This window comes from Hypanus sabinus, chromosome 2 (genome assembly GCF_030144855.1).
Source record: "Hypanus sabinus isolate sHypSab1 chromosome 2, sHypSab1.hap1, whole genome shotgun sequence".
NCBI lineage: Eukaryota > Metazoa > Chordata > Chondrichthyes > Myliobatiformes > Dasyatidae > Hypanus > Hypanus sabinus.
The window spans coordinates 105,474,838-105,488,368 of record NC_082707.1 but is presented as its reverse complement, the minus strand read 5'-3'; the positions used below and the strand labels follow the sequence as shown (position 1 = coordinate 105,488,368).

Below are 13,531 nucleotides of genomic sequence, written 5' to 3'. Positions count from 1 at the left end.
AAACTTGGCCACAAAGCCATCAATTTCGGCACCCAAATCATTGACACATAATCGGTTCCAACACAGACCTCCTGTGGAATATCACTAGTCACCGGCAGCCACTCAGAAAAGGATCCCTTTATTCCCCTTTGCTTCCTGCCTATCAGCCAATGCGTTGTCAAAGCAAACAGGTAATCGCCGCGATATTAATTTGCCGGGACCCAGCCATCTAATGCGCAAGCGCAAGAGTAGCACCGGGTTCCGAAAAAAAACGCATGCGCATATTGGACAAAGGGTTCTTGAGAATATGAAGCAGGTAGGAGTGGGGCTCCGGGCGAGACTTTAATCAGCACCGGCGTTCACACCCCGACTGAGGGATAATTGTTTTAAGCCTAAATACATGGTGGTTTCGTACCCCAGGACAGACCCGGTCTTATCACTTTCTCACCCCACGATCTGTACCCGGACCCCGGGGGAGCTTTCCGTTGAAGAGTAAAGGTACTGGCGCCATTTCTGCAGCGCATGCGCTGGGATGTGACGGATCTCGTGGGGGTTTCTGGGAACAGAGGCAGCCATGGCTGACAGCGCCTATCAGCCAAGCCGTGAGGCGTGTTTGCAGGCACATTCGGAAGAAACTGGAGCGGCCGGATCTCTCAGATAATGCCAGGCTCCAGATTTTTAAATCGAAGGATTAGGAACTCGGAACAAAAATATAATTCCGATTTATCTCCGGTGAAGATTCTACCTCCCAGTCAATGATATATCAAGTTAGTGCCACATAGAAAAAACGAAAAAAATCCTTCCATCAGCCTTAGTTCTTGAGAAAAGCACCTCTGTTCTACCTCTTCTTGTTCTTGACCTTTCTACTTTGAACATGTTTTCTACCATTATCTGGGTACACCATGATAACAAACTGAGCCACCTAATAGATTGAAAATAGGTAGAAATAGTTTATATTGATGTACACAGGAATACAGACAAGGATACCTGATTTGTACCCAGTTAGAAGATGAGTTGTTCCTCTATCTTGGGTTGAACTTTGCTGTAACAGTGTGATGACAAAGTTCACATAGAGACTGAAATGATCTCAACTGAAATGCCCTTCACCCACTGATGAATGTTGTAAATCTTTTACAGGTTAGAAACAACAAAGAGTTTGTGTATGAAAATCTCAAACGCAACAAGGAATTTACTCAGCCAACCCACAGACACACCAGTGAGTTCATCGTGGAAGAGGCTATTCAGCTGCTCTGTGTGTGGAAAGGGATTCACTCACTCAGCTGACCTGCAGACACACCAGTGAGTTCACAATAGAGAGAGACGGCTCAACTGTTCTGTGTGTGAGAAGAGATTTGGTCATCTGATCTGCTGATACACGAGCAAATTTACACTGGGGAGAGGCCGTACATCTGCTAAGACTGTGGGAAGGGATTCACTCTGTCATCCCACCTACTGCAACATCAGCGAGTTCACACTGGGGAGATGCCATTCATCTGTTCAGACTGTGGGAGGGGATTCTCTTGGTCATCTGAATTGAAGGTACATCAGCGAGTTCACACTGGGGAGAAGCCGTTCACCTGCTCAGACTGTGGGAAGGGATTCACTCAGTTATGCAACCTACATGCACACCATTTAGTTCACACTGGTGAGAGGCCGTTCATCTGCTCGGACTGTGGGAAGGGATTTACTCGCTCATATCAACTGAAGGTACATCAGCGAGTTCACACTGGGGAGAGACCATTCACCTGCTCATACTGTGGAAAGGGATTCACTCAGTTATCGCATCAACTGGCACACCAGAGAGTTCACACTGGGGAGATGCCATTCATTTGCTCAGACTGTGGGAAGGGATTTCCTGACTCATATCAACTGAAGGTACATCAGCGAGTTCACACAGGGGAGAGGCCATTCATCTGCTCAGATTGTGGGAAGGGATTTCCTCGGTCTTTTCAACTAAATGTACATCAGCGAGTTCACACTGGGGAGAGGCCGTTCAACTGCCCAGACTGTGGGAAGGGATTCACACAGTTGTGCAGCCTTCGTGGACACCAATTAGTTCACACTGGGGAGTGGCCGTTCACCTGCTCAGACTGTGGGAAAGGATTTCGTGACTCATATCAACTGAAGGTCCATCAGCGAGTTCACACAGGGGAGAAACCATTCACCTGCTCAGACTGTGGGAAGGGATTCACTGGGTCATCTCAACTGAAGGTCCATCAGCGAGTTCACACTGGGGAGAGGCCGTTCACCTGCTCAGACTGTGGGAAGAGCTTCTCTCAGTCATCTCAACTGAAGGTACATCAGCGAGTTCACACTGGGGAGAGGCCATTCACCTGCTCTGAATGTGGGAGGGGATTCACGCGGTCATCCAACCTTGTGAAACACTACCAAATTCATACTGGGGGAAAAGTCTAAATAAACTGCATGCTGGGTATTTAACCATCACACCCAAGTTCAAAAGTGTCTGTTGGTATCAAACTACAGAGTTTGAACGCCAAGTTCTGCACACTGGGCAGGGGAGGGGTTTCTTCTGCTTATGTTCTCCTTCAATGGGGCTGGAGTTCAATATTCTGGATCTGACTAATAAATGAGTTCTAATTTGAACTTTGTCTCAGTTACTTAGTGAATCTACGATACTCCCAGTTTACAGTGGGAGTCAACTCAGCCGAGCTGGCCCCTGTCAGTGTTTCTGTTGTATAACACAAGACCATAACATCATGAGATATAGCAGCAGAATTAGTCCAATTGGCTCATCAAGTCTGATTCACCCTTCCATCATGGCTGATCCATTTTCCCCCTCAGCCCCAATCTCCTTCTCTCCATATCCATTTATACCCTGACTAGAATCAATCAGCCTCTTCCTTGAATATATCCAATCACTCTGAGTGAAGAAATGCCTCCTTATCTCCATTGTAAAAGCTTGCCCCTCTATTCTGAGGTTGTGTCCTGTAGTCTTAGACCTCCCCATCATTGGAAACAACCTCCACGTCCACTCTTATCAATACCTTTCAATATTTGACAAGTTTCAGCAAAATCATCTATGTTCTTTTGAATTCCTGTGAGTAGAGGCCCAGAGCCATCAAATACACCTCATATGATAAGCTTTTTAATCCCAGAATATTGCTGTGAGTCTACTTTGAACCTTCTCCAATATTAGTACAACTTTTCTTAGATAAGGCGCCCAAAACAGGTGACAATTTTACAAGTGAAGCCTCACCAATGTTTTATAAATCTTAATATTACATCCTTGCTTTTATATTCCTAATCTGTTGAAGTCATTCTGGATTCCTCCTCCTTCCTCTACCTGCCACTCTACGCATCTCTGCAAGCTCGGCTGCAAAGGCATCAATTCTGTCATCCATGTCTTTGAAATAGAACAAAAAAAAGTGGACCTAAGAGAGGCCTTGTTGAACACCACAAGTTAGCAGCAGCCAACCTGAATACGCTTCCTTTATTCACACACTGCCTCCTGCCAATCAGCCAATGTTCTATCCATGCTAGTATCTTCCATGTAATACCATGGGCTTTTAGCTTGTTAAGCACCCTTATGTGTAGCAACTTGGACGTCCAAGATCTGAAAATTCAAGTACACAACATTCACCAATTCTTTGTCTATTCTGCTTGTTATTTCTTCAAACAATTTCAACAGATGCATCAAGCAAGATTTTCCCTTAAAGGAACTATGCTGACTGGCCTGTTATTATGTACCTCCAAGAACTCCAAAACCACATACTTAACAATCAACTCCATCGTCTCCCATCACTGAGGTCAGTTAACTGGCATATAATTTCCTTTTTTCTGCCTGTCTCACTTAACCATATAACATATAACAATTACAGCATGGAAACAGGCCATCTCGGCCCTTTTAGTCCGTGCTGAATGCTTGCTCTCACCTAGTCCCACCTACCTGCACTCAGCCCATAACCCTCCATTCCTTTCCTGTCCATATACCTATCCACCTTCTTGAAGGTGGACTGACCTTTACAATTTTCCAGGCCCCTGAAACTATTACTAATGCCTCCAAACTGTCTTCAGCCACCTCTTTGAGAACTCTGGGGTTTACACCATCTGGTCCAAGTGACTTAACAACCTTCAAAACTTTCAGTTTCCCAAGCACCTTCTCCCTAGTAATGGCAACTTCATTCATTTCTGTCTCCTGACACATTCAAACATACTGCTAATGTCTTCCACCATGCAGTCTGATGCAAAATACTTATTCAGTTCATCCACCATTTTCTTGTCACCCATTACAAAGTCTCCAGAATGATTATCCAATGGCTCAATATGTACTCTCACCATTCTTTTACACTTTGTGTATCTGAAAAGTACATTTGGTGTCCTCTTTATTATTGGCTAATTTTCCTTAATATTCCATCTTTTATTTCTTCATGACCTTTTTAGTTGACTTGTGTTGGTTTTATAAGCTTTCCAGTCATCTTACCTTCCACCAAGTTATGCTCTACGATATGCTCTCTCTGGCATTTATGTTGGCTTTGACTTCTTTGTTAGCTATGGTTGTGTCACACTGCCTTTGGAATACTTCTTCCTCTTTGAGAGATGTATTTATCTTGTGCTTTCCGGTATGGTCCCAGAAGTTCTAGCCATTGTTGCTCTGCCATCATTCCTGCCAGTGTTCATTTCCAATCAGTTTTGGCCTGCTCATGCCTTTGTAATTACTGATATAGAAACGTAGAACAGTACAGCACATTACAGGCCCTTCGGCCCACAATGTTGTGCCGACCCTCAAACCCTACCTCCCATATAACCCCCCACCTTAAATTCCTCCATATACCTGTCTAATAGTCTCTTAAACTTCACTGGTGTATCTGCCTCCACCACTGACTCAGAGCATTCCACGCACCAACCGCTCTCTGAGTGAAAAACCTTCCTCTAATATTCCCCTTGAACTTCCTTTCCCTTACCTTAAAGCCATGTCCTCTTGTACCGAGCAGTGGTGCCCTGGGGAAGAGGCACTGGCTGTCCACTCTGTCTATTCCTCTTAATATCTTGTACACCTCTATCATGTCTCCTCTCATCCTCCTCCTCTCCAAAGAGTAAAGCCCTAGCTCCCTTAATCTCTAATCATAATCCATACTCTCTAAACCAGGCAGCATCCTGGTAAATCTCCTCTGTACCCTTTCCAATGCTTCCACATCTTTCCTATAGTGAGGCGACCAGAACTGGACACAGTACTCCAAGTGTGGCCTAACTAGAGTTTTATAGAGCTGCATCATTACATCGCGTCTCTTAAACTCTATTCCTCGACTTATGAAAGCTAACACCCCATAAGCTTTTTTAACAACCCTATCTACCTATGAGGCAACTTTCAGGGATCTCTGGACATGTACCCCCAGATCCCTCTGCTCCTCCACACTTACCAAGTATCCTGCCATTTACTTTATACTCTGCCTTGGAGTTTGTCCTTCCAAACTGTACCACCTGACAGTTCTCTGGGTTGAACTCCATCTGCCACTTCTCAGCCCACTTTTGCATCCTATCAATGTCTCTCTGCAATCTTTGACAATCCTGTACACTATCTACAACACCACAAACCTTTGTGTCGTCTGCAAACTTGCCAACCCACCCTTCTACCCCCACATCCAGGTTGTTAATAAAAATCACAAAAAGCAGAGGTCCCAGAACAGATCTTTGTGGGACACCACTAGTCACAACTCTCCATTCTGAATGTATTCCCTCCACCACAACCCTCTGCCTTCTGCAGGCAAGCCAATTCTGAATCCACCTGGCCAAACTTCCCTGGATCCCATGCCTTCTGACTTTCTGAATAAGCCTACCATGTGGAACCTTGTCAAATGCCTTACTAAAATCCATGTAGATCACATCCACTGCATTACCCTCATCTATATGCCTGGTCACCTCAAAGAACTCTATCAGGCTTGTTAGGCACGATCTGCCCATCACAAAGCCATGCTGACTGTCCCTGATCAGACCATGATTCTCTAAATGCCTATAGATCCTATCTCTGAGAATCTTTTCCAACAGCTTTTCCACCACAGACTTAAGGCTCACTGGTCTATAATTACTTGGACATCCCTACTACCTTTTTTGAACAAGGGGAGAACATTAGCCTCCCTCCAATCCTCCGGTACCATTCCCGTGGACAACGAGGACATAAAGATCCTAGCCAGAGATTCAGCAATCTCTTCCCTTGCCTCATGGAGCAGTCTGGGGAATATTCCGTCAGGCCCCGGGGACTTATCCGACATAATGTATTTTAACAACTCCAACACCTCCTCTCCCTTAATATCAACATGCTCCAGAACAACCTCACTCATATTGTCCTCAGCGTCATCAAGTTCACTCTCAGTGGTGAATACCAAAGAGAAATATTCATTGAGGACCTCTCTCACTTCCACAGCCTCCAGGCACATCTTCCCACTTTTATCTCTAATCAGTCCTACCTTCACTCCTGTCATCCTTCTGTTCTTCACATAATTGAATGCCTTGGGGTTTTACTTTACCCTACTCGCCAAGGCCTTCTCATGCCCCCTTCTTGCTCTTCTCAGCCCCTTCTTAACTCCTTTCTTGCTACCTTATATTCCCCAATAGACCCATCTGATCCTTGCTTCCTAAACCTCATGTATGCTGTCTTCTTCCACCTGACTAGATTTTCCACTTGTCACCCATGGTTCCTTCACCCTACCATTATTTATCTTCCTCACCGGGACAAATTTATCCCTAACATCCTGCAAGAGATCCTTAAACATCGACCACATGTCCATAGTACATTTCCCTGCAAAAACATCATCCCAATTCACACCCACAAGTTCTAGCCTTATAGCCTCATAATTTGCCCTTCCCCAATTAAAATTTTTCCTATCCTCTCTGATTCTATCCTTTTCAATGATAATGCTAAAGGTCAGGAAGCGGTGTTCATTGTCCCCCAGACGCTCACCCGCTGACAGATCTGTGACCTGACCCAGTTCGTTACCTAATACTAGATCTAGTATATATGTGACTTTAGCTTCTCTTTCTCAAATTGCAGGGTGAATTCTATTATATTATGATCACTTACCCCAAAGGCCCTTTTATCTATACTGAACTCTGATTCATAACACAACACTCAATCCAGAATAGCTGATCCCTTAGTAGGCTCAACCACGGATGCTCTAAAAAAAATCTCTTAAGCATTCTAGAAGCTCTCCCTCTTGGTATTCACCACCCACCCGATTTTTCCCAAACTATCTGCAGATTGAAATACCCCATGACTATTGTAACGTTGCCCTTTTGGCATGCATTTTCTATCAACCATTGTAATTTGTAAATCTCATCTTTACTACCACTGCTTAGGGGTTTTGTATATAATTAACAATCAGAGTATTTTTACCCCTGCAGCTCCCAGCTCTACCCACAAGACATACAAACAGAGGATCGAGAAGCACTTCAACTCCTCGGACCTCCGGAGCATGTGACATGGCTTACAGATTATTGCAGACTTCAAACAACTTAGTACTGTACCTCCTTCCAGCTCTGCTTCCTTCCCTGATGAGCTTAATTAATTCTATGCTGGCTTTGACTGAGGGAACAAGGAGGTCACTCTCAAAGCGGATCTCCCACATGGTGAATTGCCCCTTTCACTTTCCACCTCCTATGTTTGCACCACCCTGAGCAGGGTGAATATACAGAAGGCAGCTGCTCTGGATGGAATACCTGGCTGTGTGCTCAGAGTCTGTGCAGGGTAGTTGGCCAGGGTCTTCACAGACCTTTTCAATCTGTCCCTGGTCCAGGCAGTTGTCCCCACAAGCTTCAAGATTGCCACCATTGTGCCAGTGCGGAAGCATTCCACTGCCACGGGCCTGAATGACTTCCGCTCAGTTGCACCCACCTCCATCATTGCAAAGTGCTTTGAGAGACTGGTTCTATCACATCTGAAATCCTGTCTGCCCACTACCCTGGACCCCCATCAATTTGTCTATTGCAACAGAGGACACCATTCCCATGGCACTTCATTCTGCCCTCACCCACCTAGACAGCCTCAACTCTTAATTCAGAATGCTGATAATTGATTTTAGTTTGGCATTCAATACGGTGATCCCCTCCAAACTGATCGCCAAACTTCACCAGCTTGGTATCAGCTCATCCCTCTGCAAGTGGAGCTTAGACTTTTTGACTAACAGACCTCAATCTCCTAAGTTAGACAAGCTCTCCTCCTCCATTCTCACCCTGAATGCCGGCGTGCCTCAAGGCTGTGGGCTGAGCCCTCTTCTGTACTCCCTTTTCACCTATAACTGCGTTCCTGTATATGGTTCTAACTCCATAATCAAGTTCGCAGATGACACCACGGTGGATGACAAGACCACTTACAGGAACTATTTTAAATTCTGCCTCATGTACTCAGTGAATCTTCAACACACCCAGTGTATAATTGGGAATCAATGCAGCCCAGTTGGTCCTTGCCAGAGTTTCTGCTCACTGACACTCCTTTTAGATCCATCCCTGCTGTTCACCTCTTGTGGTGATGGATTCCAAAAAGTGATCACTCAATGGGTGAAGATATTTCCCTTGAATATCCTGCATGGCTTTATGCAGATTGACAATGAGAACGAGTTCACTGCAATTTTGTCCGACATGTTCTTAGTCCTCAAATCTCTGGGATGAGGAAGAATGACATTGGTACTGTAGCTGACCTCCTCTTTCCCAGATGTTTTCAATGATATGGGTCATTTTCACTGCTTTGCAAGATCTGCATACACACAGCTGGATTGGTAGAATGCACCAAAAGTGGGGAACCATTAGTTGAATGTTCAATGGAACAGTGTCATAAACAAGAGGTGAGTTGCACAAGGGACAGTGGTAGGTTTAAGAGCATATGACAAGAAGCAGAGAATCAGAGCAGGAAGCATGGCAACGAATGATGATAGCAACATTTGGAAGCTAATTGACAGAAAAAATAGTAGCAAACACAAGGAAATCTGCAGATGCTGGAAATTCAAGCAACACACACAAAATGCTGGTGGAATGCAGCAGGCCAGGCAGCATCTATAGGAAGAAGTACAGTCGACGTTTTGGGCTGAAAACCTTCATCAGGACTAACTGAAAGAAAAGATAGAGGTTTTAAAGTTGGAGAGGGAGGGGGAGATCGAAATGATAGGAGAAGACAGCAGGGGGAGGGGTGAAGCTAAGAGCTGGAAAGGTGATTGACAGAAAGGATACACAGCTGGAGAAGTGAAAGGACCATGGGACGGGAGCACCAGAGGGAGGTGGAGAACAGGCAAGGAGTGATTGTGAGAGGGGCAGAGAGAGAGAAAAAAGGGAGAGAGAAAATAAGGGGGCAGAGCATTAATGGAAGTTAGATAAATCAATGTTCATGCCATCAGGTTGGAGGCTACCCAGACGGAATATAAGGTGTTGTTCCGCCAACCTGAGTGTGGCTTCATCTTGACAGTACAGGAGGCCATGGATAGACATATCAGTTTATCTCAGATAGGTTTGTGTCTGTAACAGAGGGGTCAACCCCGGTTCCAGTGAAAATCTGAAGAGATACTGGGGCTTTACAGTCACTGATATTGGATAGTGTTTTGTACTTTGGTGATGAGATGAAAACTAATGAAGTCAATATTATTAAAGGAATTGGAAAATGAACTGAGTTCATGCCTTTGCATAAGGTAATTTTGAAATGCAAACTGGTATCAGGACCTGTTAAGATCGGGGTACGATCTGAATTACCAATAGACAATGTTGATGTCTTGCTGGGTATTGACCTTGCAGGTGGGGATGTTTATTCAGCATTGCAACTAACAAGCAAGCTGACAACCCACACATGGATACTGATGATTACGCCACATGCGCAGTAGGCCGAAGCATGTCTAAAAAGTCTGCTGATGCAGATAGTTTGGGGCAGGGGGATACTGAGGCCCATGATAGCAAAAACAGGTTCAAATTATGATGATTTATCACAGACTTCTCTATCTTCCATTTTACAACAGAATTTGGGTAGTAAGGAGGAAGAGAGAGGTTTGTCCTTGTCCTTGTCCAGGGATGAATTTATAACAGAACAAAGCCAGGATTCAGAAATTGCTGCGTTAAAGGAGACAGCTCTCACAGAAGAGGAGGTTCAGAGAGAGTCAGTAGGAAATTACCTTAAGGATGGGCTGTTAATGAGGAAATGGAGACCACCTACTGTGGCTGCAAGTGAGAATTGGGCCATTGAATATCAAGTTGTGGTCTCGAAGGTTTACAAGGCCAAGATTTTAAACAGGGTTCATAATATACCTTTAGGTGGACACTTTGGAGTGAGAAAGACAGTGAATAGGATAATGATAGAATTCTACTGGCCTAATTTAAGAAAGGATGTTGTGAATTTTTGCAGGACTTGCCATACCTGTCAGGTTGTGGGGAAACCTAATCAGGTTATCAAGTAGCGCCACTTAAACCAATACCTGCTTTTGGTGAACCTTTTTCTGGGTTCATAGTGGATTGTGCTGGCCCATTGCCAAAGACTGCAGCTGGTCATCAGTACTTGTTAACAATTATGTGTGCTGCACCTAGGTTCCCTGCAGCCGTGCCTCTCAGAAACATCAAGCCAAGACTGTGGTAAAAGCATTCATCAAGTTTTTCACACTGGTAGGTCTGCCCAAAGAAATTCAATCTGACCAGGGGTAGTAACTTTACTTCGAAAACATTCTGGCAGATAGTTGGTGAGTTGGGAGCTAAGCACATTGTGTCATCTGCATATCACCCAGAGTCCCAGGGAGCCTTGGATGGTTCCACTCCACTCTTAAGACCATGATTAAAACATATTGTGTGGAAAATGGAAAAAAACTGGGATGAAGGGGTTCACTACTCTTATTTGCTGTTAGAGGTTCGATTCAAGAATCATTAGGGTTTAGCCCGTTGCACTTGTTTTTGTTCACGAAGCTAGAGGACCTTTGACCCTACTAAGAGAGCAGTGGTCTTATCAGAAAGTGTGTGTAAGTGTGCTTAATTATGTTTTGAAATTCAGAGACAGACTTAACAAGGCTTGTGACCTTGCTAAGCAGAAGTTACAGCACTCAGACAAAAATGAAGCTTTGGTATGACCGAAAAGCTAGAGAACAGAGATATTGTGTTGGAGATAAAGTATTGGTGCTGTTTCCCCTTCCTTACCAACCCCCTTCAAGTGAGATTTAGTGGACCATACCAGATAATTAAGAAAATTGATTCCTTGAATTACGTTATTAGAACACCTGTCCGAAGAAAGGCTACTCAAATCGTGCACATAAACATGATCAAGCCTTATTATGACATGGAGACATCACCTGTGAGTACTGTTATGAAAACAAATGAAGTTGTGGAGCCTGGTACTGAGATACCAGATAATTTAAGTAAGCTCAGTGTAGTCTCCACAAGCTTGAAAACTCTGTTGTTTTGGAATACTTTGACAATAAAAATCCATCATTTGAAGCCTGAGCAACAAAAACACTTGAAGGACTTAATTAGCAAGTATAAAGTTTTATTCCCTGACATTCCAAAACAGTGCATAGCTGCAGTGCATGATGTGATTGGAGATAAAGTTGATCCGATTAAGCAGCACCCTTACAGAATGAATCAAATGGTTGAACAAGAAATTGGATACATGCTGACAGCCGGCATTATTAGGCCATCTATCTCAGACTGGGTGTTGCCCTGTGTCATTGTTCCTAAGCCAGGTGGAAGCATTAGATTCTGTGCTGACTACAGGCAAGTTAATGCAATAACCAAGACAGATGCTTATCCTATCCCAAGAGTAGGTGACTGTATTGATAGAGTGGAGAAGGCTAAATATCTTACAAAGATTGACCTGTTAAAAGGATACTGGTGTGTTCCTTTGACAGAAAGGGCGAAAGAGATATCTGCATTTCTGACACTATCTGGACTGTATGAGTACAATGTTTTACCCTTTGGGATGAAAAATGCTTCAGGGCATTCCAAAGGATGATGAATTCAGTGATTCAGGATTTAGAAAATACAGGGGCTTATATTGATGATTTGGTTGTATGGAATGACACACAGGAAGAGCATATCTCAGCAGTAGAGAAACTGTTTGAAAGGCTGTGCAAAGTGAATCTTACCGTAAGCCTCGCTAAAAGTAAATTTGCTCACACTACTGTCACGTATCTTGGCTATGTAGTAGGCCAGGGCCAACTGGCTCCTGTGCAGGCCAAGGTTCAGGCTATTGCTGAGGTTCCCGTTCTGACGGGCAAGAAAGCGTTAAGAAAGTTTTTAGGAATGGTTGATTATTAACATAAGTTTTGAAAAAAATTCGTAAACATCGTTCTCCCCCTAATGAAACTCATAGGGAAGAGTGAAAGATTTGTATGGAGTGACCTTTGCCAGGAGGCATTTGAACACCTGAAAACCATCCTGTGTTATCATCCTGTGTTCAAAGCACCTGATTTCAATAAACCATTTTCAATCGCGGTAGACGCTAGTGATGAAGCTGCCGGGGCAGTATTGTTGCAAAAGGACGATGATGAAATTGAACATCCAGTAGCTTATTTCTCAACGAAATTTAATGCATATCAGAAAAATTACTCCACGTTGAAAAAGAGTTGCTATCACTCATTTTAGCATTGCAATATTTCGATGTCTACATATGAACTGCGCAGAAACCACATGTGGTTTACACTGACCATAATCCATTGGTGTTTCTGAGTAAAATGAAGGATAAGAATAGAAGTTTACTTAACTGGTGTCAGATCTTGCTAGAATATGACATGGAAATAAAACCCATGAAAGGTACTGACAACATTATAGCAGACTGGTTGTCTGGATGTTAAGTTCAAGTTTGTAAACGTTTTGCTATATAATCGATAGTTAAGACAAAATTTTGCTCCTTGATCAAAATTTTTCTTAAAAGTAAGGAGGTGTGATGAGATCTGAAGGATTATTCAATATGGACTGTCCCTTTAAAGAGAGAGAGAGAGAGAGAGCGTGGATGCTAATTCAGTGAGAGAGAGATGCAACAAAGCCTTTGAGTTGCCTTGGAAATGGCAAGGCAGAGCTATATGATGGACAGCTGGTGTTCAGCAGTTGTGGAATATATACAAGGTCAACTGGCTTTGTAATTGGACACACCAGAGACACACGGAAGACACTGATGAAACTGACGCTGGATGAGCTTTGAGTGCCCATGCCAAAGGTGGGGTTTTTGCTCACAGTTTGGACAAAGGGGTGACCGGTGGAAAGCTATCAGTGTGTTTAACCCTTGCCTAGGTTGATAGCTTTACCACGTGAAAACAGCACTCTCTTTTGTGTGGTCACAGTCAGTGACTTTAATAAGTTTCAGGAGCAGGAGGACGGCATGGAAGATTCGACGGCATCGGCGCTGGGAAGACAAAACATCTCTCTCTCTCTCTCTCGCTCTCCCATCTACTCAATTCAATATCCAGAACTGAACTGACTTCATACCTATACCACCGTAAATCTGTATCATTTATTACCTAAGCTGGGAGAAATTTGGGATCTTTATTTACTCATTCCTTTATGCATATAGTCTGCCAACCTGTTTGCCTTATCTTGTTCTATATTACTTTATTACATAGTTACTAATAAAATAGTGTTTATAGTGGAA

At 43.7% G+C, this 13,531-nt stretch overlaps 1 protein-coding gene across 6 annotated transcripts; it reads left to right on the top strand.

The window, feature by feature from the left end:
• Positions 1–261: 261 nt before the first annotated feature.
• On the top strand, positions 262–13,531 carry LOC132381685 (zinc finger protein 239-like). Of its 6 annotated transcripts, XM_059951295.1 has the most exons (4): positions 519–746; positions 1,117–2,274; positions 3,629–3,746; positions 7,336–7,460. In XM_059951295.1, exons 2-3 carry the CDS (start codon positions 1,462–1,464, stop codon positions 3,743–3,745), a joined length of 930 nt encoding a protein of 309 aa, XP_059807278.1. In that variant the 5' UTR covers positions 519–746; positions 1,117–1,461; the 3' UTR covers position 3,746; positions 7,336–7,460. The 6 variants fall into 6 exon arrangements, with proteins under 6 accessions (XP_059807267.1, XP_059807266.1, XP_059807269.1 ...); XM_059951284.1 differs by lacking the exons at positions 519–746; positions 3,629–3,746 and adding an exon at positions 262–295 and having other exon boundaries at positions 7,336–13,531; XM_059951283.1 differs by lacking the exons at positions 519–746; positions 3,629–3,746 and adding an exon at positions 302–477 and having other exon boundaries at positions 7,336–13,531.